Source organism: Melopsittacus undulatus, chromosome 5, assembly GCF_012275295.1.
Source record: "Melopsittacus undulatus isolate bMelUnd1 chromosome 5, bMelUnd1.mat.Z, whole genome shotgun sequence".
NCBI classification, from domain to species: domain Eukaryota; kingdom Metazoa; phylum Chordata; class Aves; order Psittaciformes; family Psittaculidae; genus Melopsittacus; species Melopsittacus undulatus.
In genome coordinates, this window is record NC_047531.1 from 39,460,658 (window position 1) to 39,486,722 (window position 26,065).

A 26,065-nucleotide genomic window follows, 5' to 3' on the forward strand; every position below is an offset into this window, starting at 1 on the left:
AGCATATCTTAAATTCTGCAAATGTAATATTCAGTAGGTTCTGCAAACAAATGTCAGAATACAGATTGAGAATACTTGACATGGGGACTATTATGTCGTTATACTGCCAACAGAAAGAGAACACAGCTGCTTGGACATTTAATCCTGATTCATATATGATTAAAGATAGTTGTAGTGAATGTAAAAAAAAAATCTCATTTCTTTATGAGTACAAACCTTAAGTACCTCAGAACAAAAAAAAAAATAAAAAGAAAGAAAAAAGAGACATCCAAAATAATACATTTCTAATTCAGTTTACCATGTTCATAGCTTTGCTGCTTCTCTTGGAATGAGAATACAGGCTTATAATTGAGTTCGCATGCTCAGTATAAAAGTAGTATTTACATGGTGCTGCATACAAGTAGAAATTAGTGTTTTCTGAGACAGACTCTCTGTTCACAGTAAATTAGAGTACATGTAGACCTTTATAATGGCCTACCTGGAAACCTAGAGTCTTACTTTTACTTGATTTATTATGTTTTGTCAGCTGCATTTCACTTCATCATACTGTAAAGGTAATGTACTTCTTTTCACTGAATAGGATTATAAAGACTGATTACCTCAGAGCAACATCATTAGGGTTTAAACAGTCTGTTTTAATTACATCTCTTAATGATGATCAGGTTTTGATCTTAAAATAATCACTTTCTGGATGGAATATACTTTATGATTTACAGTAGTTATCTGCCCTTCCTTTGAACCCTTTGGTTCCTGTTTTCCAGGACTCATTAAGATGAAGGAATGTACGTTTGTGAAATTGTTTCAAATGTAAGATTAAAATATTCGAACAACCACTTTAAAAGATGGACACAGAGAACCACAAAACCTAAAACTCTCAAATCAGCTGAAATCTAACCCAAGAGCATTCAGCTGGTACCTGTTCGTGTTACATTTTTCAATTGAAAAAGGAAAAAAGTTATCAGAAAGTTATATTTTTGCACAAGCCCCTGCACGTGATGGTATCAGCTTGAGGTGATGAATGCTGACTGCTGTCTCTTATCAATTATCCAACATTACCCTAATTTTCATGGTCTTCAGAAAAAGATCTTTCTAACACAAAAATGAATACCCCAAATCTTTCAACATTATCTTTCTGGAAAGCAGTAAAATGGAGCACCTGGGTTCAGACGAGGATGCTTTTTTGTGTAGTGGCAAACAGTTTCTTTGTTTCTTATCCTCTTCAATCCGGTAAGGTTCTTTGGATGATTATCTGTGCAAGAGAGAATTTCAAAATAGATAGTAATTGTATAAAATCTCTACTCCGGGAGCACAATATTTTTTCTAATATTGAGATAAGACAAGGGGTAATGGCTTTAAACTGGAAGAGGGGAGATTTCAACTAAATATAAGGAATATACTTTTTACAGTGAGGTTGGTAAGCTACTGGCACAGGTTGTCCAACAAGTTGGCAGATGCCTCATCCCTGGAAACGTTCAAGGTCAGGTTGGATGGAGCTTTGAGCATCTAGTTGAAAGATGTCCCTGCTCTTTGCAGGGGAGTTGGACTAGAGGACCTTTAAAGGTCCCTTCCAAAATAAACTTCCATGATTCTAAACACAATTTTATTAGCTTCATGAATTATTCCAACAATTGTTAAATATGAAGACATTATTCACAGGTTAAAATATGTGTATCTAAAATAAACATCCATATTCTGTTGCTGGCTCAGCAAATATGTCAGCTTTAATGTTAGCTGAGAAAAAGAAGAGTAGTTAGATCAGATTAGTAAGCCTTATTAGCTACACTTGATTTTTGTGTAAATTAAGAATCATCAGTGAGCTTTTTTGAGCATTTCTGCCTCACTCTTGCTACATGTTCTCCTCAGTAAGTCAACTATCTGTATTATGCACCATAATATTGAAACAAAGAAAATAGCAAAATATAAGATAAAAAGTTAGCTCATCCTTCAGTCATGCCCATTAGAGAATAAAATATAAATAAATACCCCCAAAGCATAATTAGATTCAGACACTGGAAATATTTCCTGGATTTATGATGAATCTATGAGTTATGTATTAACCACAGAAATCCTCCAGCGCTCTGTTTCCATGCTGCTTGCAGTTGCACATGGACTTCTTCTGCTCACATGGAAGAACTGCCTGCAAACTTCTTTAGGTTAAACAGAAAAGTAGAGGGAGGGGAATAAAAAGAGGCAATCTTAATTAGGTGACCAAAGTTGTGACATTTTGAAAAGACTAGCAGAGTTAATATAGCACAGTCCTGATTTTCTACAGCTAGGGACCAGCAATCCCTAAGGACTGCATGTTGTGCATTGTTGTCATGTGAGATGTAAGAATTATGCGTGTGACATATAAGAATGGACACCCTTTGTGCAAGCTCATGTTGTACTTTTAACTTAAATATATGTTATGGTTTTATGGTTTGAGGAATGTAATAATTCATTATCAGAGCAATAAGAAGTATTAAGGCAGTATTAGCCATTGCCATGTGTATATATCCCAGTCTAGATGAAGTTCGGGGAGAGGTCTGGAAGAGTGTGGCTGATTTTGCCACGTTTTGCAGAGAAACATGAGGGATAAACTTCATGATACTTCCATGTTTTTGCTAAGCAGGCAGCAAAGGGAGGCACTGTTGGCAGAAGAAAGGAAGGCAGGTTCCAGGTGTGTATAGGTGAAGTGTTGCTAAAACTGATAAAAACTAAGCAATGGAAAACTTAGAAGTGAAGAGCAATGCTTCTATAGTTAATGTTTCCATGCAAAGAAAATTTTTGGTTTGTACAAAGAATCCCCTTGTCGGTATTCAGCATCTGTTAAAATCTTCACTTTTTCTCCTGGTTCCCTTCTTTGTTGAAGTAAATTATCACTGAAGTTATTCCAGTTTATTATCTGGTGAATAATATTTACCACATGTGACAATGTCTGCTTAGAAAAGGACTGCATCCAGGTTAGCTTCTTTTAGCTCCAGAGGACTGATGTCTCTCTGAGTCAGGAAGGAGGTTGTAATGAATGAGGAAAAATAAGAAAATCATATAATGTACAATAGAAGCCTGTGTTCAGTGTGCTATGTTGATACAGGGTCCAGCAAGGGCTGTCTGTGTCTCTGTCACGCTGAGTACATTGCATTCAACAGGGGGAAAAAATCATTATTTTTTTTTTCCAGTTCAGCATCTCCTTTCATTTCATGTTCTTTTACAGACACCAGTTAATAAAAAATCCAATTAAATACTAAACCATCAATACCTATAAGAGATAATGACAACGAAACACTTGAAAAGCAGAATTAATTTCTCTGGGACATGCATAATGCTGCCTAGCATCGTGCCTGTGTTTCTCTCTCTATCCCACAGCCGCAGTGGGTTCCTGCACCCTCCCTCCTGGCTGTGCGTTCAGCATTGGTTCATAAGCTCGTTACCTAAATACCAGCCTGACTTTCCTATCGACCTGAATACTCTGACCTGGAAATTGCTCTTATTCCCTAATCGCAGGGAAGACGTGTGACTCCACTGTCAATTACTGTGAGTGCAACCCCTGTTTCAATGGTGGATCCTGCCAAAGTGGGGTGGAGGGCTATTACTGCCACTGTCCCTTTGGTGAGTACACTTCTCCCCTCTGCTCCATCTTCCCTTTCCCTATTAATATTTCTCAAATCTCTATTTTTGTCTGCGTAAACCCTGTGGGTGTCTATATGAATCCCAGTCTGTGGGCAGGTGTTGCTCATCTCCTCTCTATTTTCCTCAGCTGCAAGAGGGAGAAAACAATATTTGTGCCAGCATGGCAGTAGATGGAAGCATGAGGAAGTGTGGGGGGTCACTGTGGCTGCTGGAGGGCCACACCGAGGGCTCAGAGCAGTGCTTGGGTCTCCTGCCTAATAACAGATGCTTTTAGGAAAGCTGAGGAGTGAGGTCACTGTAAGTAACATCAGCATTGTTGCATCAAATTGCAAGGAAGTCATCATGTTAAACTGGAAAAAGGGACTTTGGGATGATATTGAGCAGAGAGAACTTGCTTTTCTTCTGAGAAATATGAATAATTTGCCAAAATATTTGTAAAGCAAAACTGGGGGGCACCCACATTTTTCTGCAGTTGAGGAGCAGCACATTAGATGTTGGCACTTTCATATTTAGTAGATTTGATTAAGAGAACCTGGATGAATCAGAATAGTTTTGCTAGCCCACACCAGTACTTGCTCATTTAATTTATTGCATATTAATAAAGTTCTGAATTACAAAACTGGAATCCTGTTCCAAAACTCAGAACAGCATATAGTACTGCCAAAATTATTAAATTATTAGAATTTAATTATCTCAAATTTTGTTTGTGGAATGAACCAAATAAAGACATAAACCAATACATATATTTTAAGGTGTCATGATATAATTGCAGCAATATTGGTTCTGCATGCAAGTTTGTCATTGTTTGTGTAGAAAAGCAGGGAAGTAAAGGCAACTGTTTAACTGAAAACCAGAAAACCTGAGAAATCATCTAAAACTTTTTAAGGCCACTGGAAATCATCACACACAAGTATGGCTCACAATACACACTTGTAACTACCTCTACATATGTTTTTCTACTAACATGTGGAATAACTTCTTTATTCTGTTTTATTTCCTTTGTTTTATGTTTCCTCAGAGTTTATTCATTTCCTATATAGTACATTGTAAATGTAACTAATAGTCATAAATTAAGTTGGAATTTTTTTCTCATTGCCACTGCAGTAAAAAAAAAAATGTCAGAAATTATGTGACAGAGATCCAAAAAGAAATACATAGAATGAACCAAAATATTCAAATCAATAAAAATATAGCAAGGCATAATGTTTTAGTCACACATATGCTTGTATCATAAGTAATGAATCACTGATTGAGAAGCAGTTCATGTAACAGCTGAAAAGAGAAAAATAAGATCAAGTTGCAAATTTATTTCCATAACCAGATTAATAAATGCCTGATAATAATTAACAACCCTATCTAATATAACTGTCAGACTCACTTTTTTTTTTGTTTTCTAAAAGAGCCATAGAACTCGATGAAATGTACTTTCTGTTTCAATAGATGTCACTTGTAACTCAATTTTTAAGCTTAAATGTATGTATTTCAACATTCATCTGTGGTTAATAGGAGTCTTCTGTTCAAGCTGCACATCTTTAATCATGCAGTAGAAGTTTCAAAGAGAACCTGTGTATCACAGCCATGTCTAGAGCACATCAGTGCTTTGGTTTTGAGAGAATGCACAGGAAGGAAAAAACTGACACCAGATTTTACTTTTCATTTTGCAGGTGTTTTTGGGAATCACTGTGAACTGAACAGCTATGGATTTGAAGAGTTGTCTTATATGGAGTTTCCCAGTATGGATCCAAACAATAATTACATCTATATAAAGTTTGCCACTATAAAGAGTAATGCTTTAATGTTGTATAACTATGATAATCAAACCGGAGACAGGGGAGAATTTCTGGCTCTGGAAATTGCAGAAGGGAGGCTGAGATTCTCCTACAATCTTGGCAGTGGCACATACAAGCTTATGACAACTAAGAAGGTGTCTGATGGACAATTTCACACAGTGATTGCCCGACGAGCTGGAATGGTAAGAAATGCTAAAATGAGAAGATGGAATTTAAGACAAGTTTTTAAGCCAAGTCACTTTGGCTTCCGTATGAACTCAGAGGAGCATAAAATTAGTAACGTTGTATTTACTAGCAGAACCTCCAACTTTGGAAAAAGCCTCCTCGTTTCTGTCTTGCTCCAACTGACTCAAAGGACTAAAATGGCTTGTTTAATATGATGGTGATGAAGAATAATTTAAAAAAATTTGCAATGCCACATACTCTAAATGTGAAAAATGAGAACCAGGAGTGATTAATGAAATAAATTGCTACACATGAGGCTAATTAGCTGATGCAGATTACAGGAATGATTATTAGGGAAGACTAATTAAGGCTAAAAGCTTCAAAATAATTTTTCTCCACTTTGGGAAAATACAAACAGACAAACTTAATAATCCTTGAGGTGATTTGGAGATTTTAACAATTTCATCATACTGGAAGCCTGTTTTTCCTCTATAACACACATGTAAAAAGTTTGAAGGTGCTACACTGAGAGGGTGTTTTGGGGGGAAGGTGGGAAGTCACTTTTCCTTTTGTCCCCCAGAAAGCATCTGAGGGGAGGAATTCTACCAAAAACTGGACTGGGACAACTGATTGCCATATGCATGATACTCTGACCCCTCTCCTGCCTTCATTTTTTTTCAAGTAAATGTTTTCTATTCCTCTTCTCTCATTTTTTAATAATATTTCCAAAGCAGAACATAAACCAAATGTTCTTTGAGTTCAAGCCAGGCTTTTTGACTCCACAGTGTTTGAGTTAGAAATGAACCAAAATCTATTCGCCATCCATAATCAGTAACTATTGCCCAACAGCTCCTTTCTCAGGCAGAAATGGCCAGCATACGTGGAATCCCATATCCTTCCTATATTTGAAATTGAAGTCATATAAGAATAATATATGGCTGGGGTTCCACATCTTGTTTTATATATTGGAAGACAGAAGTGATGTAGGGAATAAAAGAATAAAGTGTTCTATCCTAGAACTAGCTGCCTTACTCAAGAGCTTCAGATCTGGGGTGAGATGTCCATAGGCACAAATGTCCTGAGAGCAGCAGAGGACTGCATTACCTTATGGTCTGTGGTTCTTTGTAGGATATGGGTTGTCTGCTGACCTGGTGCTTTTTTTCTTCTCTCTTAGAGAGTCTTGGGCCTGAAACTGCATTTCAGTTTTGTAGTACAAGACCTGATTTCCCCATTTATTAAAGGTGGATGGTTTAGTGTACAGCTGGATTAGCAAATCCGATTTGTGTGTTTGCAGGAGTTATATATGCAAATAAGATGAAAGATAATTGTGATGTTGAGTCATGACTTAATGCGGATACTTCATGATTTGCATCACAGCTTCCAAATGGAAAGCCTAAATCTTTAAAGGTACCAGGTTCCTAGCAATTAAATTAGGGTGATATTTCTATCAATAAGATTTAAATGGCTAAGTATAGGAGCTCACTTGTAACATTACAACAAATAAATGAAATATACTTCAGAAAAAAAAATTGAGCAGTAAAATGTTTTACTTGTAGATATGCCAGAGGGCTAGACTACGGAAGAGATAACATAAAAAAGGCTATTTACAGAAAAAGTGAGTTATGAATGCTTCTGTCTGAATGCAGACTCTTAAGACAACTTATAACATTGTGTGATTATTTATTTTTAACATTTAAACTTTCTCAGTAATGTCAGCTGTTTACAAATACAGTATGTGAAAAGAATCGCCTTTGTCTTAGATATTTCTGCTGCAGGAAAATGTCTCCCAGGTGTCCAAAACTGTATAAAATAGCCCCCCTTCAGGATTCCAAATCTGTCATTTCCTACAGCACAGTGGGGTTTTATCGGAAACTGGTAAAATCATTAAGTTGTCAGTCCTGAGCTATTGCAGAGTGACAGGATAGAAGTCTCATAATGCAGCAAGGTAACCATAGAGTAATGTTTAAGTAACGAGCAGGAACATTTGACTAACATTAGAAAATAAGTGAACTCTGGTCCAAGTAAAACATACTCTCAAATATCTAGCCCTTGAGCTGGGGTTGAAGTCTGGCTTTCACAGTGCATAGCAATGTAAGTTAGGGAGATTACACTGATTGTACTAAGAACAAAAAACTCATTTCATTTTTTGGTTTTGATATTCTGAAGGAAAATATGGATCCATTTGGTGGCATACAGACCAGACAGCTTATTAGTCTTTCTATGAATTGTTTCATCTATACAGGGCTATAATCTGGTTTGTAACTGCAGACTGATGTTTCTCAGGAGAAGCAGTTTGCTCATTATTTATGGAAAGAAATTCAAGATAAAATTTCATTAAAATAGCAAATTGAACAATTTGGGTGTGCTGTAGGGCATGATTTAAGTCTAAGAACTATGAATTTATTTGGTCAATACAGTGCATCAGCTCACAGTATGTATTTGGAATGGACATGGACAATCTGTGGGGATTTCAAAAGGATGCAGTTAGTGAACTTAGTTGCAGGCAGAAAGAAAAGCCATTGCAGATTAATGAAGTACTGATAGCTAGTGCTGTTTGCTCAGCTCCAATAGAGTAAGCTAAATTAAAATATAAACCAAGGCATTTTTTAAAAGTGACATTGGATTTAAATTTGCTGCAAAGCAGCACCACACCTTTAGTTCAGACATGAGAAGCTGATATGTACAGTTTGGAGATTATGTTTATTTTTCTGAAAATTTGTTTTAAAGAATAACTTTCAGCAGATCTGGTTTTGGGTTTGGTTTTGGGTTCTTTTTACTAGTGCATCTGTTATTAATAAATCTCTGTGGAGAAAATTCATTGCTAAATAAGGAATAAAATAAAAGCTCCTTTTTAAATCAGCAGAAATTATTTCATGATTTCAGTGAAAGCTTTGGTTAGACTTTTAGAGCTTGCAAATAAAAGTGCCATGATTCACTTTAGTGTGAATGACTGAGATGGGTAATGAGGTAACCCCAGTGTATGGGGCTTGATGGCTTGGAGGTAATAATAAAGAGGAAGTGCTGGCAATACTTGGTACTTTTCCAAGCGTCAGCTTGGTCCCAATGTAGGTATCCTTATTTTTCACCATTATTTAATGCCAACAAACATCCCTCATGACAGGTCAGCCTAAAGGTTACCTTAATCCTGTCCACTTGGTTACTCTTGGAATATTATTGAGTGGCTGGTTATTATTTTTAATTAGTAATCTCAGTCATTGTACTCCCAGCTTTTGTAACATGCTTTTTATCAAGTTCAAGCAATATGTTTAATGTCATGGTCAAGCCACTGAAGGAATGCCCTTTGTGTTTGGAGGGAGCAGCTCTCTGTTCAGATCAAGAGTAGGATACAGTACAAGCCAAAATAATGCCATTTCAAGGAGGAAAGCAAACAAACATGAAAGAAACCCTACCTAAATCTGAAAACTGTGTTTACCTGATTCTCTGTATGAAGCAGTTAATTATCTCACTCTCTGCTAGTGTCCACATCTTGGTGTTCACTATGTTGGTGCAGATGGGGGTTGATCAGTGGCTCTGAAGCACCCTGCAGTGCTGAGTGACAGTAATACACAAGTGCTCCATTCTAGCCAAGTTCTTGATATATTTAATCAGTTAATGTGGTTGGTGACTGCAGCCTTGTAATATTCAGCATATGTGTATGTGTGGCTTTTGCAGGCAGCATCACTGACAGTGGATTCCTGCTCTGAGGATCAGGAGCCAGGCTACTGCACTGTTAGCAATGTTGCTGTTTCTACTGACTGGTAAATAATTCTTTATTTTGTGCGGGATTTTTTTTTTTTTTGAGTAAAATTTAAAAGATATCACCCTCTAAAGCCAGAGTAATTTGGAGTCATGATGACATGCCCTTAGCCCAGCCTCAACAAAGGGATCAATACTTCAGCTGCTCTCTGTCAGAGGCAAGCAAAGCCAAGGATCCTAAGTGTCATTTCCTCCCATCTTTGCAGAAGCAAACTGAATTTTCTACATGTACCAGTACTTGCTAATTTAGGCTACATATCTGCATAGAGTTTATTCAAAAATCCCCAGTTCTAGACTCCATGTCTGGCCCCAGGCTTTTGTGGCACTCAAGAAATGTATGACCATGGGTAGTCTGCACTGTGGTGTAAATGGGGATAAGACTTATTGCCTAATGATTTGGGGTCCTGTGTTTGTTTATTTATTTAAACTGTACCTCTCATTTCTTATAAAGGTGTGAGAGATAACATCACCTGATTACTGCTTTCTTAATAATTATCATTATTTCGACATTGTTTTCAGTCCTTTCCAGTTGCCATCTTTTACAGTTTTCATTTCTTAACCATTGACCAGTACAGAAAACAAATCTTATTTCTTGTGTTTACCTAACTAAGCCTTTCTGTTGCATCTTTAGATCCTCTTTGGAGATAATAATAGCTTCAGTCCCAATCACTTTGGCTAGTCTCTTACAATAATTACAATCATATTCCCTGTTACATGTGATATCCCTAGCAAAGGTGTTATATTTTTGTAAAAAAAATTAATCCAGCTTCCAGCTATGTTAATATCATCTACACTTTAAGAGTACTTGAGCAAAAAACTTTATTCATTATGATTTCATGCACACCACTCAGTCAAGTCAGTAGAAATTTTCACATGCAATAACTGAGCTGGAATTTAGAGTCATATCCATTAAAACTGTTATTTCCAGCACTACTGACCTGTCTCCCCTTCTAAATATAAAATGTGAATTTGTAGGAGGAATTTTAGCTGTGTACCATAGCTGATGGTTACAGTTCCCGTGTTGTCACTGATATCTTAATGTCTGATGCTGATAAATTGTTTTTCTGCCTCTGTTATAGGACTCTTGATGTACAACCAAATCGGGTTACTGTTGGTGGCATCAGGTCTATAGAGCCCATCCTGCAAAGGAGAGGACAGGTGGAAAGTCATGATTTTGTGGGCTGTATAATGGAGTTTGCAGTCAACGGACGTCCTTTGGAACCAAGCCAGGCTTTGGCAGCTCAAGGAATCTTAGATCAGTACGTCTGCTATATATGGTATCAAATGGACCACATTTACAATAAAGGAAGCTGTCATGAAAGTCAGACAGTGTTCACTCAGACAACATAAGTTGTTTCTTGTTTAAAAAATGACTTTAGAATTTCTTGTAAATTGAGAAAAATGTAGGAAGAAAATGAATTTGGCTGAAAGGTTCACAAAATATTGCAGAGGCTTGAGAAAATCAACATCACTTTATTTCTATTGCCAATTGTTATTAATGGTGCTTTGAAGGCTGGAGTAGCCTTGTTGTTGAGTTTCTTTATAAACTCCACCTGGGTTTGACTATGCTCATACTGTTTGCTAACCCTCTGTTCCCTCTTATTTCTTTTTAATCCACAATGTCTACTGTATCACTTTGCCTCTCAAGCGTCACTGAATTTCCCTCATATCCTCCAAGCAGTTTTTCATTATGAACCATCTGATTCTATCAGTTTTTCCATCTTGTTATGTGAAGTCACAAGTTGTAGCAATAATGTCAGTCTTCCATCCAAATTTGCTAGCCCCTCTTTCAACCCCTAAGCTTGTGCTGTTCATTGTGCTATGGTCTCTGGGGTAATGCAGATTAAAAAGCACCTTAAAGGCTTTCTTCTTCTCTTGCGTAACAGGAAATAGGAGCTTCATTGTCTCTGAATTCATTTCTCTTTCAAAAGACTGTTCTAAATTGTCACTGAAAATCAGGATCTGTTTAGAAACATGATCTCTCTGAGAAGAGCCTCTCCATTTTCGCATCTCTGAGGGGAAGAAAGGGAGTATAGTTCAAACACAGGATGCTTCCCAGTACATTTGGTCCACTTATTTGTGCATACATTCTTCAGCATCTATGTTTCTGTTTTGTTTCAGGTGTCCCAGACTAGAAGGTGCTTGTACAACCAGCCCCTGCCAACATGGTGGCACCTGTGTTGATCACTGGTCATGGCAGCAGTGTCATTGCAGAGATGGACTGACAGGAAAGCACTGTGAAAAATGTATAGAGGAGGTTTTACTGTCTTTCTCTTTAACGTAAACTCTGGTTTAACCAGATGCCATTAAGAGTTCCTTTTCAGGGAAATGGGATAATGAATTTTATAAGCTCAGGAAAACAAGCAGCATGCTTGCCTCTTAAATAATTTTGAAGGACAAGTCCACAATGGACTATTGTCCTTTCATGAGCTAAATAGAGCAACAAGTTACATATATTAAGTTTTCTGGCATGTGTATCACATTTCAAGTAACTTGCGCTCATTTAAAACTATTGCTTCCCAGTAATGTATAATATCAGTACCTAAAATAAAACTATCCTTTAGGATGAATTTGTCTGCTACAGGGAGGTAAGATGGTAAGGGAAAAACCCTTCCTTTCACATTAGGACTATGTGCATGTGCTTATGTCTCCTCTGGACTGTAGGACTTTTTATCAAACAACCATCAGATTATAGGCAAGAAAATATGATAAATGTAAATGAAAGCAAGCCATTTACACTCTGGGATTATTAACTTGCATGTGGATAATTCTGTAAATCAATACGGAATTGTCTAGAAGAGCAGAGAGATTTATTTCCATGTAGTTATAGTATAATGACTGGGCTTTGTTTTCTTACATGTCCCATTATTGTTTAGCTGATTTATATACTTTTATTGTGCCAGTTTACAAAAGAATTTAACCATAATTTTAACAGCATTTGGTAGTCAATGCTCTGAACTTTTTATTCTTTTTTTTATGCCATAACAAATAGAAAGTCATTATCTCTCCCTTGAAGAGCTTACAGTTCAATATATCATGAAGCACTGCTTGCAGTAATGGAAATAGTAACATCCCTGGGAAGGAATTACAGTTGCAGGAGCCAAATTTTTTTCCCTACTCCCTCACTTGTTCCCTAGTGAGTTTTAATTTACTGTTGACTGATAGCAGCAGTAAATTACCAGCACACTCCTACTCTCAAACACACATTCTGGTTGAAGCCAGAGAATAGAGGGGCTGAAATTGCCATTCACTCCTGCTCTCCCCCATGACCTGCTCTGAACTTGATCTCTGGATCAAGCTCTGGAAGACAATGGTTGTTATTAGGCAGATGGTGCCTATGGCTGTAATGAGCTATGTACTCAACAGTTCCCCATCCTTGTCCCAGATATTACTGCCGACACTGCCTTATCGCTAGAAGGCAAAGGACGACTCGACTACCACATAAGTCCAAACAAGAGGCGAGAATACATGTTGAGGCACAGCACTCGAGGCACCAGCCTGGGACCCCCAAATGTGGACCGCTTGGAAGTGAAGTTCAGGACAAGGAGTGAGAATGGTGTTTTAGTTCACGTTCAGGAAAGCAGCAACTTCACTACTGTAAAGGTAAGTTTACAGCTAATGCTGAGCCTGATTTGACTGGACTGCTTCATATATGGTGATCAAAATCACATTTTTCCGTTACTCTTGCTGTTTCCTTTATAAAATATTAGGTCTTTAACTAGGCACTGCTCCAGTATCATTCATCTTCTCAATAATTCCCTTGCTATTTGCCAAGGTATCAGAAGATCTTGATGGTTTTGTATCTAATCAGTTTTGTCTAGACTCCAAATAGTGACAGCAAGAGCAGTACTCATTGCCATATTTGTTGTCATCCTCAAATTACACTCTACAGAACAAATTATTTTGTTATTGGCCTTTTATCTTCTGATTTTTCAGACCTTGAACCCAGACCCTCCATAAACTTGCCATAAAGTTTTCATTAACTCCTGCTAGCACGGCTCATGTTTATCAAACTAGGAAGTGAGGGATAACTTGAATTCATGAGGTTACCCATGAACCAATGTAAATTTTAAATTATTTTGAAATACATAGCTGAATTAATGCTTCACATGCCACACAGTTTTGGTTTTTTTCCCGAAGAGTTTATTGCTGCAGAAGTTACCTTTCTCAAGAGAAAGCGATGGTTCGGTTCCTGGCTATGACTCAATCCATTTACTCATAACTCTAAATGAGTACAGCAGTGATTTTGGCAAGCCCCTTTATTGGGTTGGTGTAAGCTCCAAGTTTCCTTGACTGCTGTAAGGCTTTCCAAGTCTTTTTTCCCTGACTTTTAAAGAAGCTCATACAGAAATTCACACTTTCTAAGCTTCAGCCCCATAGATATTGTCCACCTGCCTGATCAGAGGGACAGAGCTTTCCTTACATACCAGCTGCATTCAAGAAGCAGGTCTGCATTACTTCCCCAGTGTACAGATCATTTGATAGGAAGTTTCTGACTCGGTCATTTTAGCAGATAAGATCTAATTATTTTGAGTTCTAGAGAGAAAAAACCCAAATACTACCTTTTTCTCTAGTAGACTTTGCTAGGTGAGCTCTACAAGTGTTACTTAAAAAAAGATAGAGACTTGCCTTTCTTGGCTGAAAGCACTTGTGGTGTGTTTATGCAAACACTCTTCTTATTGTTAATATTGGTGAAGTTATACAAGCAAGCAGAGCGTGTCAAGTCCCAGCCCCAGCTGTGCAGGGGGGAAGAGCAGAGGTTTGCCTAGTAACAGATGCAGAAGTCTGAGAAAACATAGGTAATATCACTGTGCTGATTATTGCTGAAAAGCTCCCAGATGATGATAGTAAAACCGTAGTAATTTGACTGTAGTTAGTTCAGCATGGCTTTTACACCACCCCTCATACCCAGAGTATGAGCACTTCATCAAAACGAGCACTTCATCTGAAGTGGCTCAAGATGCCAGTGAAGCCAACAGACTTATCAGTCTCCATGGCATCCCAGCCTACTCGCAGTACAAAAGATGAGTTTTAGGGACTTCTCTTTTCCACTCTGGTCAGTCTTCAAACCAGATAATTTTATAATTTGCTTTTTTTGGATTTTTTTAATATGCTTGTTACCCAAAGTGTAAGCATTCAGTGAAAACATGCCATGTGTTTTAAAAGTATTAAGTTGTGCCAGGGTAAATCTACAAGTCCTGTGGCTATTTTCATGCCTCCACATTTTTCTTCTCATAGTTAACTGTTTTCAGTATGAGGATTGGGGTAAAGTTGGAGAAATGGTAATAAATCAGACTCTCTGAGATTGCAAGCAGCTGATTCACTAAATGATAGATGTAAACTAAAAGATGAGAGGTCTTTATAATATAAAGGGATCCTTAATCCAGGAAAGATAAAAACCTAGTGGATTAAATTAAACAGCAGTCAAATTCATATAGAAAGTAACCCTCTCAAAAACCCACAAAGAGAAAGGTAGAGGATTCACAGCTTGTTTTCCTACAAATACACATTGCAACTAATTCAATTAGAACTAATAGGACAAATACAGCAGGTTAAAGGTAAATTGCCTGCTTTGTTTCATCTTACAATCTCATCTGAAATCAGATTAAATTAGCATAACTCTAGCTCTAAGATCTACTAATTGTACAGGTAGAGAGTATGCATTGCATATGACCTATATGACCTAACATATGTATATGTGAGGGTGGTGAGACACTGGCACGGGTTGCCCAGAGAAGCTGTGGCTGCCCCATCCCTGGCAGTATTAAAGTCCAGGTTGGATGGGGGCTTGGAGCAACCTGATTTAGTGGAAGGTGGAACTGGATGAGATTTAAGGTCCATTCTAATCACATATTGAGCTGCAGGAATAAATCACAACATAATTCCTTTAAATGATATCTCAGCCAATCTTCTATAAATCTGTAAAAGATAGTGCTCAGATTTAAGATAAATAAGGAGCAATATGTTCAGTAAAGGAGACCTAAAATAGTAGTAAAGTTGAATCATCCTTGTAGTTAGGAACATGTTTGCTTTAGTGGTTCATTCTTTTCATTATATTTTACATGTCAGTTGCTCTGCCATTTAAATAAAATGCAGAAATGGGTGTTACTCAATCATGTCAGCATCAGCATTTGTTTCAAATTTAGTTGTGCTTCAAGGAACCAAGAAGAACACTCCTTATTTTTTCCCTCTTGAAGAAGTCATGGACCAGCCTTGTCTCTGGAAATTTTATTTTCCAAATGTCACTAGTATTTTATTTATGAGTCTGTTAGTATTAGTCATATGCAATTTTAAAGAAATAGAAATAGAGCTAGAAAATCATAAATCTGTATGGAAAAGATCAGTTGCTGACAGGTAAATAATTCTACAGTTCCCTCTAATGTGGAATTCAAAGTTACAATTCTGTGCTTAGTCTTCCCATAAACTTAGAGGATGTTGTCCAATATGGTGTATTTTTTTTCATTTACATAAAGGCCAAAATGCAAGGTAGTACTTTCATGGAGCATAAAAGGCAAAATAAGACTGAGAAACCAATTGCAGGTTACAGACATAAATATATGTATACATTCAGCCCACTTAATCCTTTTATGAATACTTCTGATTGTGGCAAATGGTGTTTAGTATGTTGTAATTGTCTGTGTGACTGCACTTTCAAATTTCTTTGGGCTGTGTGATAGATTAGATGTATGCCACCTGTGTTTGCCAGTAACAAAAGCATCTTATCTTCAAGGAGCAGCTTTATCAGAGGCACCCTCAAACAGTACATTTTCAAGTAATCAAAATTCTTGCATTTATAAATGAAGTGCATGCACATATTAACCATTGTAGCTCTTGATCCAAGTGGAGTACGTGCTAGATACATCCAGTTCAGGCTGCTGCCAAGACATGAACATGGTCTTACAGCCATATTAAAGTCGATGTGAATGAGCAAAGTCCTCAGCTTGCATCACTAAAGAAGTAAATCCAGAGCATTGAACAGTTTCTGGAAATGAGAACAGCATTCCTGTAGCCAGTGTGTCACCTCACAGTTCTTCCCAGGTTAACATTATTTTTCCTGGAACAAAGCACGTGAGGCTTGGAGAGTTTTCAACAAACCTGGGACTTCAACCTTTCCTGGGCTATCTGTGCATGTGCATGTTCTGTATATGCGTGCTACAGGTCACAGACTGACTGTGAGGAACACAAGAGGGAAACCAGTCATCTTATTTAAGGTGTATGACCAAGCCTGCAGAGTATGGAAGGAAACTTGCAACAAGTTGCAGAGCTACCCTATACAAGTTGTGCACAATGTGGACACCACTAGGATGTCATCTGACCACCTGACTTTTATGCAGTATTTCAGAAGCTGGCAGATTTGGATGTTGGGTTCTTTTTAAATCTTAAATGCACAATTTGCACTGATCTCATTTTGGGATCGTTTAATATTGAAATAATAAGAGGTTTGAAATCCTACTTTTTCATGAATGAGTAGAATTGTGAGGCTTCATTCCTAGATGAAAAGCCAAAAATTTTTCATGGAATATAATAGTACCTTTTCTTCTTAAACAGCTCACAAGTTTTAAAGTAAGCTCACATAAACCCCAATTGAAAATTCACACAAAAATAATACACTTTGCAACACTTCAGAGAACACAACTATTTTCCTGCAAAACGCAAATTAGCAGGAAAGCCAGATTATGAAATGGGAAACCTGCTCAGTTCCTGCCATGCTGTATGTATTCTTACTGTGTGGTAATGAAAACTAGCTGCAGAGTTTTAGGGCAAGGACAACGTATGTTTACTAAGCAAAGCATTTTCCACACTTGAATTGAAGAAGGAGGAGAAATTATTCTTTTGTCAGATAAAATGTGTCACATGCATGCCCTGTTGCTGGCCTATTTCCTCACTTCTCTTATGAGGTTAGCCAGGGAATGAGTGGAGGGCACCTCTTAAGTTTTCTGCAGATGCAATTTAATTGCGGCCAAATTTTTAGTACTAAATTATTAATATGCATACAGTATTAATATGTATTAATATTTAGTCTTAAATAAATAAATAAATATGTAATTGATACTTTTCCAGTACAAAACAATTATTTGGGGAAAAATACTCCCAGGCTTTCTATTATAACCAAAGACGTGCTTTTGTACCTGTAATGAATTGATGTTACATTGGTTATGTGTTTATATTAGTGATTATGCATATATAATTTTAAAATCATGCCTTCTGTATTCTTCTGGTCAGATAAAAGGTGGGAAAGTGCATTACATATCCGATGCTGGAACTGCTGGGAAAGTGGAAAGAAATATCCCAGAAATATACACTGCGGATGGCCACTGGCATTCGGTACTCATTGAGAAGAACGGATCTGCGACTATCCTGTCTGTCGACAAGACTCATAGCCGAGACATTCTCCACGCCACGCAAGACTTTGGTGGACTAAATGTTCTTACAATTTCTTTGGGAGGGATCCCGTCAAGCCAGCCTTTCAAGAGCACAGTTGCAGGTGATTTCTATTAATTTACTTTAATATAATGCAGATAAGCACATCTGAACAGACAAAAGGTCTCTGCTTAAAGGTTGTAGAAAGTACTGTAAATCTTTTTCAGGTATTAGAATATTTCCATCCTTTGCCAGAAAAACTGCAGTACGAATGAGTAAGGATCACAGACCTTATTCCTTCAATGCACATTGCAGCATTGCTGTTTCCAAAACCAGGCGCTCCATCTGCGGGGCTTTTTGGAGGCGAGGGGTGGCTTTGCTTGCTTGCCTGTCAGTCAATTGTTATCACTTTGTTATGCTAATAGAGAGAGAAGAAGGGACCTATTCTTTACCTTGGTCAGGACCTGAAAAATCAAGGCAAACCTTTCACTTGGACAAAAATGCTAAATAAGAACTTTGTCTCTGCAGGGTTTTAGTAAATACTGCAGGATTTTGCTCATTATTAATATGATACAAATATACTCTGAAACTCTAACTTCCTCCTGCCTTATCCTGCTGTCAAATGAAGAATAAGATTTATTTCTGAGCAACAGAAACCAAAGACAATAAGGAGCCACCCTCTGACTGACATCTAGCTGTTAAGAAGTAAATCAGTCTCTCTGAAGAGTTAAAGCAACTATCCTAAACCCTGGAAAAAGAAGTAGATATCATATGTTTGATATCATTCCCCCAGTGACAAGTAAAGATGGAAGTGATTTCTAGCTACAAACTCTGAGATACTCCAGACAATGCAGACATAGGTTATACAGAGTTTTTATATTGAAAAAAATCTTCCTGACATCAAGAATTATGACCAGATAAAGTATTTTCGAGTAGAGCAAATTCACACTTCACATTTGTGTATTTTGGATATATGGATGCTATGACCTTTACACTTTTTGCATGCACGTTTTATGAGTAATGCATGCATAGAAAAATCAGAGGCTTTCAGGAGAACTGCAACAAGGAAAAATGAGGATACTAACTTCTCACCACTGCCCAATGCTGTGGCAAACAAACATATTAGGAATGTCTGGCTTCCATTAGGAATACACAATTCAAAATCTCTTATTCATGTGATTTTCTTTTATTTTAATACTGGACTACATTGTGTACAACATACCAAGGATTTACAAGGGGGTAGAATAAATCTCTTCATGAACTGAGTCAACAATATCTGCAGTACTGTTAGAGGCAGACAAAAACATACATGGGTGATAGTTCCAGTGCTGTGAAGCTGGAATATCCAATAACATTTTCAGACCCAGGTGGACCTGACAAAATCCCAGTTGCTGTTAATCACATCACTGCTGCAAGGGACCACCAAGCACACAGCAAGGTAATCATCTGTTTCGCTTGGGCTCCCACCTGAACCTAAATCCTCAGTCTGAAAGGCTATAAATCTGTGATATCACCTCATACAACTTGAGTATATTTGCTATTCATGACGGAGTAAATATTCATACTGAAGTTGTGGCTGCCCCATCCTTGAAAGTGTTCAAGGCCAGGTTGGACAGGGCTTTGAGCAACCTGGTCTAGTGGAAGGTGTCCCTGCCAGTGGCAGGGAGTGGGAACCAGATGAACTTTAAAGTCCCTTCCAAAACAAACCAGTCTGTGATTCTGTGATTCGTAACATTTATCTCTGTGCTACCCATTTTTACAGAGATTTCCACAATTACTCACAGAGTTACTGTTCATAGTGGCTGTTCTTCCATTCCAGCAATACTGGAATGGAAATACAAAAAGTTTTGCAGAAATAAAACTTTCTCTGATACTACTAATGCATGGAAAATTTCCTCCTTTTTGTTGTATCACCCAAGTGTGACACTTCAGAACTTAGTAGTGGCACTTTCCTTATTGATTAATTTTATTGATAATAGCCGATACATTTGGTCTTTAATAATATAATCCTGTAAGCCTGGCACCACAGATGGCATCCCAAGGAGAAAAATCAGAAGTTAAGGAGAAATAAGCATGTTTTCTACAGCAATCACACATGTGAACACCGAATGCATAACTTACAATCACATTTCTGCATGCCATTTTGACACAGCTCTGAGTAGAGGTCAGCATAAGGTTGCATAATCCTAAAACCCTCACAGAAAGGTGTAAGTCTGGGGAACACAGAGAATTTTTAGCCTGGTAAAAGGCTGGATTTTCCTGTGACCTCACACACAACCACGACACAAAGGCCAGGGATAATAACCCCAGCTCCCTGGGCTCTCAGGCACTGAAACTCCATGTCACTACTGTCAGGGTAGCACCACAACGAAGCTACAGAAATTTTGCAACTTTGGGGCACTCCAGATTGAGAGACATGAAAGTATTGCCATGATTTTAGGAAACAGTAAGACGGGAGGCTTAGCTGAAGCTCAACATAAAAAGGACATAGAATTGTTGGAACAAGTCCAGAGGAGGGCCACGAGGATGATCAGGGACTGGAGCACCTCCTGTATGAAGACAGGCTGAGAAAGTTGGGGCTGTTCAGCCTGGAGAAGAGAAGGCTGTGTGGAGACCTCATAGCAGCCTTCCAGCATCTGAAGAGAGCCTATAGGGATGCTGGTGAGGGACTATTCATTAGGGACTGTAGTGACAAGACAAAGGGTAACGGGTTAAAACTTAAACAGGGGAAGTTTATATTGGATATAAGGAAGAAATTCTTTACTGTTAGAGTGGTGAAGCACTGGAATGGGCTGCCCAGGGAGGTTATGAATGCTCCATCCCTGACAGTGTTCAAGACCAGGCTGGACAAAGCCTTGGGTGAGATGGTTTAGTGTGAGGAGTCCCTGCCCATGGCAGGGGGGTTGAAACTACATGATTTTAAGGTCCTTTCCAACCCTAACTATTCTATGATTCTATATTTGTTAAGATTAATTTTAAAGACATGAAACGCTATTAGAATAGATGTTTCCCTATAGCAATCATTTGAATGCTTGGCTTATTTGCTGAACAATAGAGCCTTTCATTTAGCTTCAGTGAAATGGGTCTATAAATTGAAAATTGAGTCAGTTTAACAATATATTTTTAGAAAATACAATGTTACTGCAAAAACTAACCATTTGCTCATTGCTTAGTATTTTGGCAAAATAATTTTGCTTCAAGGGGAAACTACATTATAATAAAGATCTGAGAGTATAACCTTCAGACGTCCTTCTGTGCGTGTATCTGTAAGATAAGCACACTACAATCACAAAAATATCCGTTTGCATTGCAAACCTCAGGTTTAATCTGCTCAGTGAGCAGCAGAGTTGTGTCTGTGTATAAGCAACCTGGTTTTACCAAAAGTGCATTTTTTCATTTAATTTTATATTTTCTCCTAGAATTGAATGTTCTTCCCAGTCTCCAAGCATGAAGTAGAGACTTCCTCCTGGAACAGTAGCTCCTTCTCCTGTGCAGCCTATATAATTCTTAAAAGCCAGATCAACATTTCAAAATACATTTAGGCTTCTGCTTACACTTGCCTGGGTTTTTTTCAGATTTAATGAAAGCAAAGGGAGTGCAAATGTCTTACATGTCTTCTAGAAAACCTGACATGCTAATTTCATCTTAATTGCAGGGTTGATACATTTTATGTACTTACCTAAGTACGTTTTTGTTGTTTTTAAATCTTAGTGTGTAAGTTAAAAATACTGGTTCTTTCAGAATTCCTGTTTGGCAAACTTAAAAGAACCAAATACTTTTTACAAGACATCTTGGTATCATTTATGTAAGTGCCATGCTCATATCTTCAGAGAAATTAATTACTTTCTTATCTTTAATCTCCATTTCTAGATATGAAAACCGTAAGTTTTGAAAGATGCATATATAGAAATTATGTGAGGAGTTTCAGGCATGCCAAGCCTTTACTTAATCTTGTTCTGCTTAAAAGTAGATTTCAATTCCTATCTAATATGAACCCAAAAAAAATATCAAAAGTTTATGAACAAAAGTCATTACAAACTAAGAGGAAATATTTAACAAAAGCAACAAAATGTAATATTCCTTGCTCCAGAATCTAAAGGATTCAGATTCTTAGGTACTGAAATGTCTGTGAACGGGGTATCCTGCTAGCAAAATGTGAAGTTACTCAGATATTGCACTGTTATGTGGTTAATATTACAGATATTTTTACATTAATCACAATACAAGGTAAAAATGCAGGGAAGAAACTGCAAGCTCAGTACACTTAAGATTCAGTCATGAAAATATGGAGTGTCAAACAACACAATTTATCACTCGTGCTGCTTCAAACGACATCACAAAATAAGGCTGTCGCCTCCATTCTAGCACTGGGGTTTCCATTTTTTTACCTCTGTTTGTGTTTCCCTTTTTATTTCAGGGGGCAAGAGACACACCATAGATCTTGCCATCTGCTGATCCAAAAGGTTTCCCCTTTAGCATGACATTGATGCTTAGAGTGTCTTTGGACCCTGTTGACAGCGCATTACCAGTATTTGGGTCCTGATGACACTGTTGCTTTTTCTCCTAGGCTTTGATGGCTGCATCTCCTATATCAAGTATGGCAGGGAGAGCCTTCCCTTTGCTGGCAGGCACAGCCTTGCTACTCTCTCCAAAACAGACCCCTCGGTGAAGATTGGCTGCCGTGGCCCCAACGTCTGTGCCAGCAGTCCGTGCTGGGGTGAGCTGATGTGCATCAACCGGTGGTACGCCTACCAGTGTGTCCCGCCCGGTGCCTGTGCCTCCAACCCCTGCCAAAATGGGGGCAGCTGTGAGCCCGGGCTGCACACCGGCTTCACCTGCAGCTGCCCTGAGGCGTATGCAGGACAGACATGCGAAGCAGTGGTGGCGTGCTTGGGGGTCCTGTGTGCCCCAGGACATGAATGTAGAGCAGGGATCAATGGTGGACATGTCTGCCTTCCAGCCCCACACCCCACCGAGCTGTCCCTGCCCCTCTGGGCCGTGCCAGCTATCGTGGGCAGCTGTGCAACAGTCCTGGCACTGCTTGTCCTCAGCCTCATCCTCTGCAACCAGTGCCGAGGAAAGAAGTCAAAAGGTCCGAAAGAGGAGAAGAAAAAGGAGAAGAAGAAAAAAGGGAGCGAGAACGTGGCGTTTGATGACCCTGACAACATACCACCTTATGGTGATGATATGACTGTCCGGAAGCAGCCTGAAGGAAACCCAAAACCTGATATCATTGAAAGAGAAAACCCATATCTCATCTATGATGAAACTGATATCCCGCACACCACAGAGACAATCCCCAGTGCCCCACTGGCTTCTCCCGAGCCCGAGATTGAGCATTATGATATTGACAATGCCAGCAGCATCGCCCCCTCTGACGCTGACATCATTCAGCACTATAAGCAGTTTCGGAGCCACACGCCCAAGTTCTCCATCCAGAGGCACAGCCCACTGGGATTCGCACGGCAGTCCCCCATGCCACTGGGAGCCAGCAGCTTGACTTATCAGCCTGCCTATGGGCAAGGCTTAAGGACAACATCTTTAAGCCACTCAGCATGCCCTACTTCCAACCCCCTGTCTCGGCACAGCCCCGCGCCCTTCTCCAAATCATCGACTTTCTACAGGCACAGTCCAGCAAGAGAGCTGCACCTTGCCATAAGGGAGGGGAGCCCGCTGGAGATGCACAATGATGGCTGCCAGCCCGGCATTTTCAACTATGCCACTCGGCTGGGGAGGAGAAGTAAGAGTCCCCAGACCATGGCAAGCCACGGCTCCCGACCAGGAAGCCGTCTGAAGCAGCCCATTGGGCAGATACCTCTGGAGACTGCTCCCCCAGTGGGGTTGTCCATTGAAGAGGTGGAAAGACTGAACACACCTCGGCCCAGAAACCCCAGCATCTGCAGTGCAGACCATGGCCGGTCCTCTTCTGAGGAGGACTGCAGAAGGCCCCTGTCCCGGACAAGGAACCCAGCCGATGGTATTCCCGCACCTGAATCTTCCTCTGACAGTGACTCCCATGAGTCCTTCACCTGCTCAGAGATGGAGTACGACAGGGATAAGCCCATAGCGTACACCTCCAGGATGCCCAAGTTATCCCAGGTCAATGAGTCCGATGCGGATGATGAGGACAACTATGGTGCCAGGCTGAAGCCCCGACGGTACCCTGGCCGTCGTGGTGAGGGGGGCCCAGTGGGGGCACAGTCACCTGCTACCAGCACCGGGGAGAGCTCCCTGCCTGTGAAGCTGGGGCAGCAAGCAGGAAGCTTCAACTGGGACAACCTCTTGAACTGGGGCCCTGGTTTTGGACATTATGTGGATGTTTTCAAAGATTTAGCATCACTGCCTGAAAAAATAGCAGCAGCAGCATTGAGTGAAGACAGCAAAGGTGGTACAACAAAACCTGTTTCCAAGGATGGGGAAGCAGAACAGTATGTATAGGCTTTATCTCCTGGTATTGCCACAGAGCAAAGCCACAGGAACTGGTCAAACCATTATATGGTTGTAAAAAGCAAAGGTCAGCATTTGAACCCCAGGCCAGTTTGGTTGGAGAAGACTTTAAAAATAATAACCATTATGCTGCTGAAAGAGACTTAAAAAAAACAATCATAAACAAAGCAAACCATTTTTAATTGTGCTTGGATAAATTTATTTCTCCTGCATGCATTGTATTTGAAAGCAAGATATTTGGCATGCAGCCTTTGAAAAGGGTTTCCTATTTACCATTGTTTGGTTTGTGATTCTTAAATTAATAATGCTTTGTTCTGAAAATGAACTAATTTTTTTTTCATTGTGAAGGATGTGCATATTGTCTTCAGCTACTAACATGTTTTACGATGCAAGAGTATTAAGGATTTAATTTTCCTTAAGAAGTACATGGAAGAAGCATGGTGAATGAAGGAATTAATTATACTAGTAAGGTGTCTCAGAAAACGTAGTTACCTTATCCTGCAGTTGCTCACATGTAACTTTATGGATGAAATCAGCTTGAATAATTGCTGGCAACAGTGCTGTAAGTCTTATTCCATACAAGAGGTGCTAGAAGCAGCTCAAGCCAGTCAGCACTTTAGGAGTTTTTTAATTTTCAGCTTGTTTGTTTGTTTGGGGGCATTTCCCCCCTTTTGTTGTTCATTTTCCTTTTCTTTTTTTTTGGGGGGGGATGGGGTTGTTTTTGTTTTGTTTTGTTTTTTTGACAAAGTTGTGTGAGAGCTTCTGAATCTCTATGAAATATTTTGGGGATGCTTAACCCTGGTCCCTGCCCACCCCCTTCAGTGCTTCCAGTGGGATGGAGCATTCAGCAACCCAACCCAGCCGGCAGCAACAGCATGGTCAGTGGGAGCGTTTCTTGGCCTCTCATCTAGGTTGTGCTGCTGTTGCTGCGGTCTATGCATCTCCCCAGAGTTCATCTTCCCATCTGTACTATGGAAAGGTAGGAAAAACACCTACCTACCTCAGAGGGTTGTTGTGAGATTAGTTAACTCATCTGAAGTGCTTAGACATTATAAAGCACTATAATAAGTATTATCATAATTATTGTTAAAGCACTGCCTAGTCTTTGTGACCCTGGAGTGGCATTTTCTGCATTATATAATTTTCTATGATGGAAACTTGGAAGAATTATTTATTGTATAGAAAATTACTGCACTCTAGCATTTTGGAGCGGATATGAGGGAAAACTACTTGTAGATTCATTAATGTAGCTTACTGTTTGCCCCAGATTCCCTAAAGTTTTAGGTAAAGTAGAACCTCACAAAGTCCTTACATCTTCATGCAGATCTGATGAACCTATCGTACTGTGTAAAAACTTAAATTTTTTTGTCTTTTTTTTTTTTACCTAAGCTGTGTTTTTATATCAATATTTTCCTATGCTGAATAGTTTTCTTACTTTCAGGGAAAGTAAGAAAAATACTTTTTTTACATTTGTTACTTATGTAACATCCATATTTTTCACGTTTTGATAAAATTGTAACATACTGTATGCTTTCTACCTGTAAATGCCAATAATAGAATTAAAATATTTATTTAAAATCTTCAGTATGTGTTATTGGAAGGCTTTCATCCTTTCTCTCTCATTTCTACTCCTTTGTCTTTTACTAGCTTTTACTCAGAAGATGGGCTTTAAGAAGCAAGGTGATGTAAAATTATGCATTTGGAGTTCATGAGTGACCTTGCTGTGACTGAAAATCAGCAGGATACAGAAGAGATGGTATTGTGATGTTGTTGAGCCTAAGATAGTGTCAAAAAGTACGAAATCTACCTTCAGTTTTCTAACAGAATAAAACTGTATTTTAGTCCATAAGGGTTTATTAGAAAAAGATGGCTTTGCATTTGTATCTCTGCTCAAAGCTGAAGCTTTCCAGTACACAAATAGTTAGGAGTGTGAGAGC

The 26,065-nt window shown here is 38.8% G+C and overlaps 1 protein-coding gene across 1 annotated transcript in view; it reads left to right on the top strand.

Annotated features, from left to right (window-relative positions):
* Positions 1–25,712, top strand: part of FAT4 (FAT atypical cadherin 4) — a 139,206-nt gene extending 113,494 nt beyond the window's left edge. Inside the window, exons 10-17 of the mRNA XM_034063071.1 lie at positions 3,484–3,588; positions 5,274–5,581; positions 9,237–9,322; positions 10,400–10,579; positions 11,442–11,566; positions 12,706–12,923; positions 17,544–17,805; positions 22,249–25,712. Coding sequence (XP_033918962.1) covers positions 3,484–3,588; positions 5,274–5,581; positions 9,237–9,322; positions 10,400–10,579; positions 11,442–11,566; positions 12,706–12,923; positions 17,544–17,805; positions 22,249–24,119 — 3,155 coding nt within the window. The 3' untranslated portion in view covers positions 24,120–25,712. The remainder of the gene's footprint in view (positions 1–3,483; positions 3,589–5,273; positions 5,582–9,236; positions 9,323–10,399; positions 10,580–11,441; positions 11,567–12,705; positions 12,924–17,543; positions 17,806–22,248) is intronic.
* Positions 25,713–26,065: the final 353 nt, after the last annotated feature.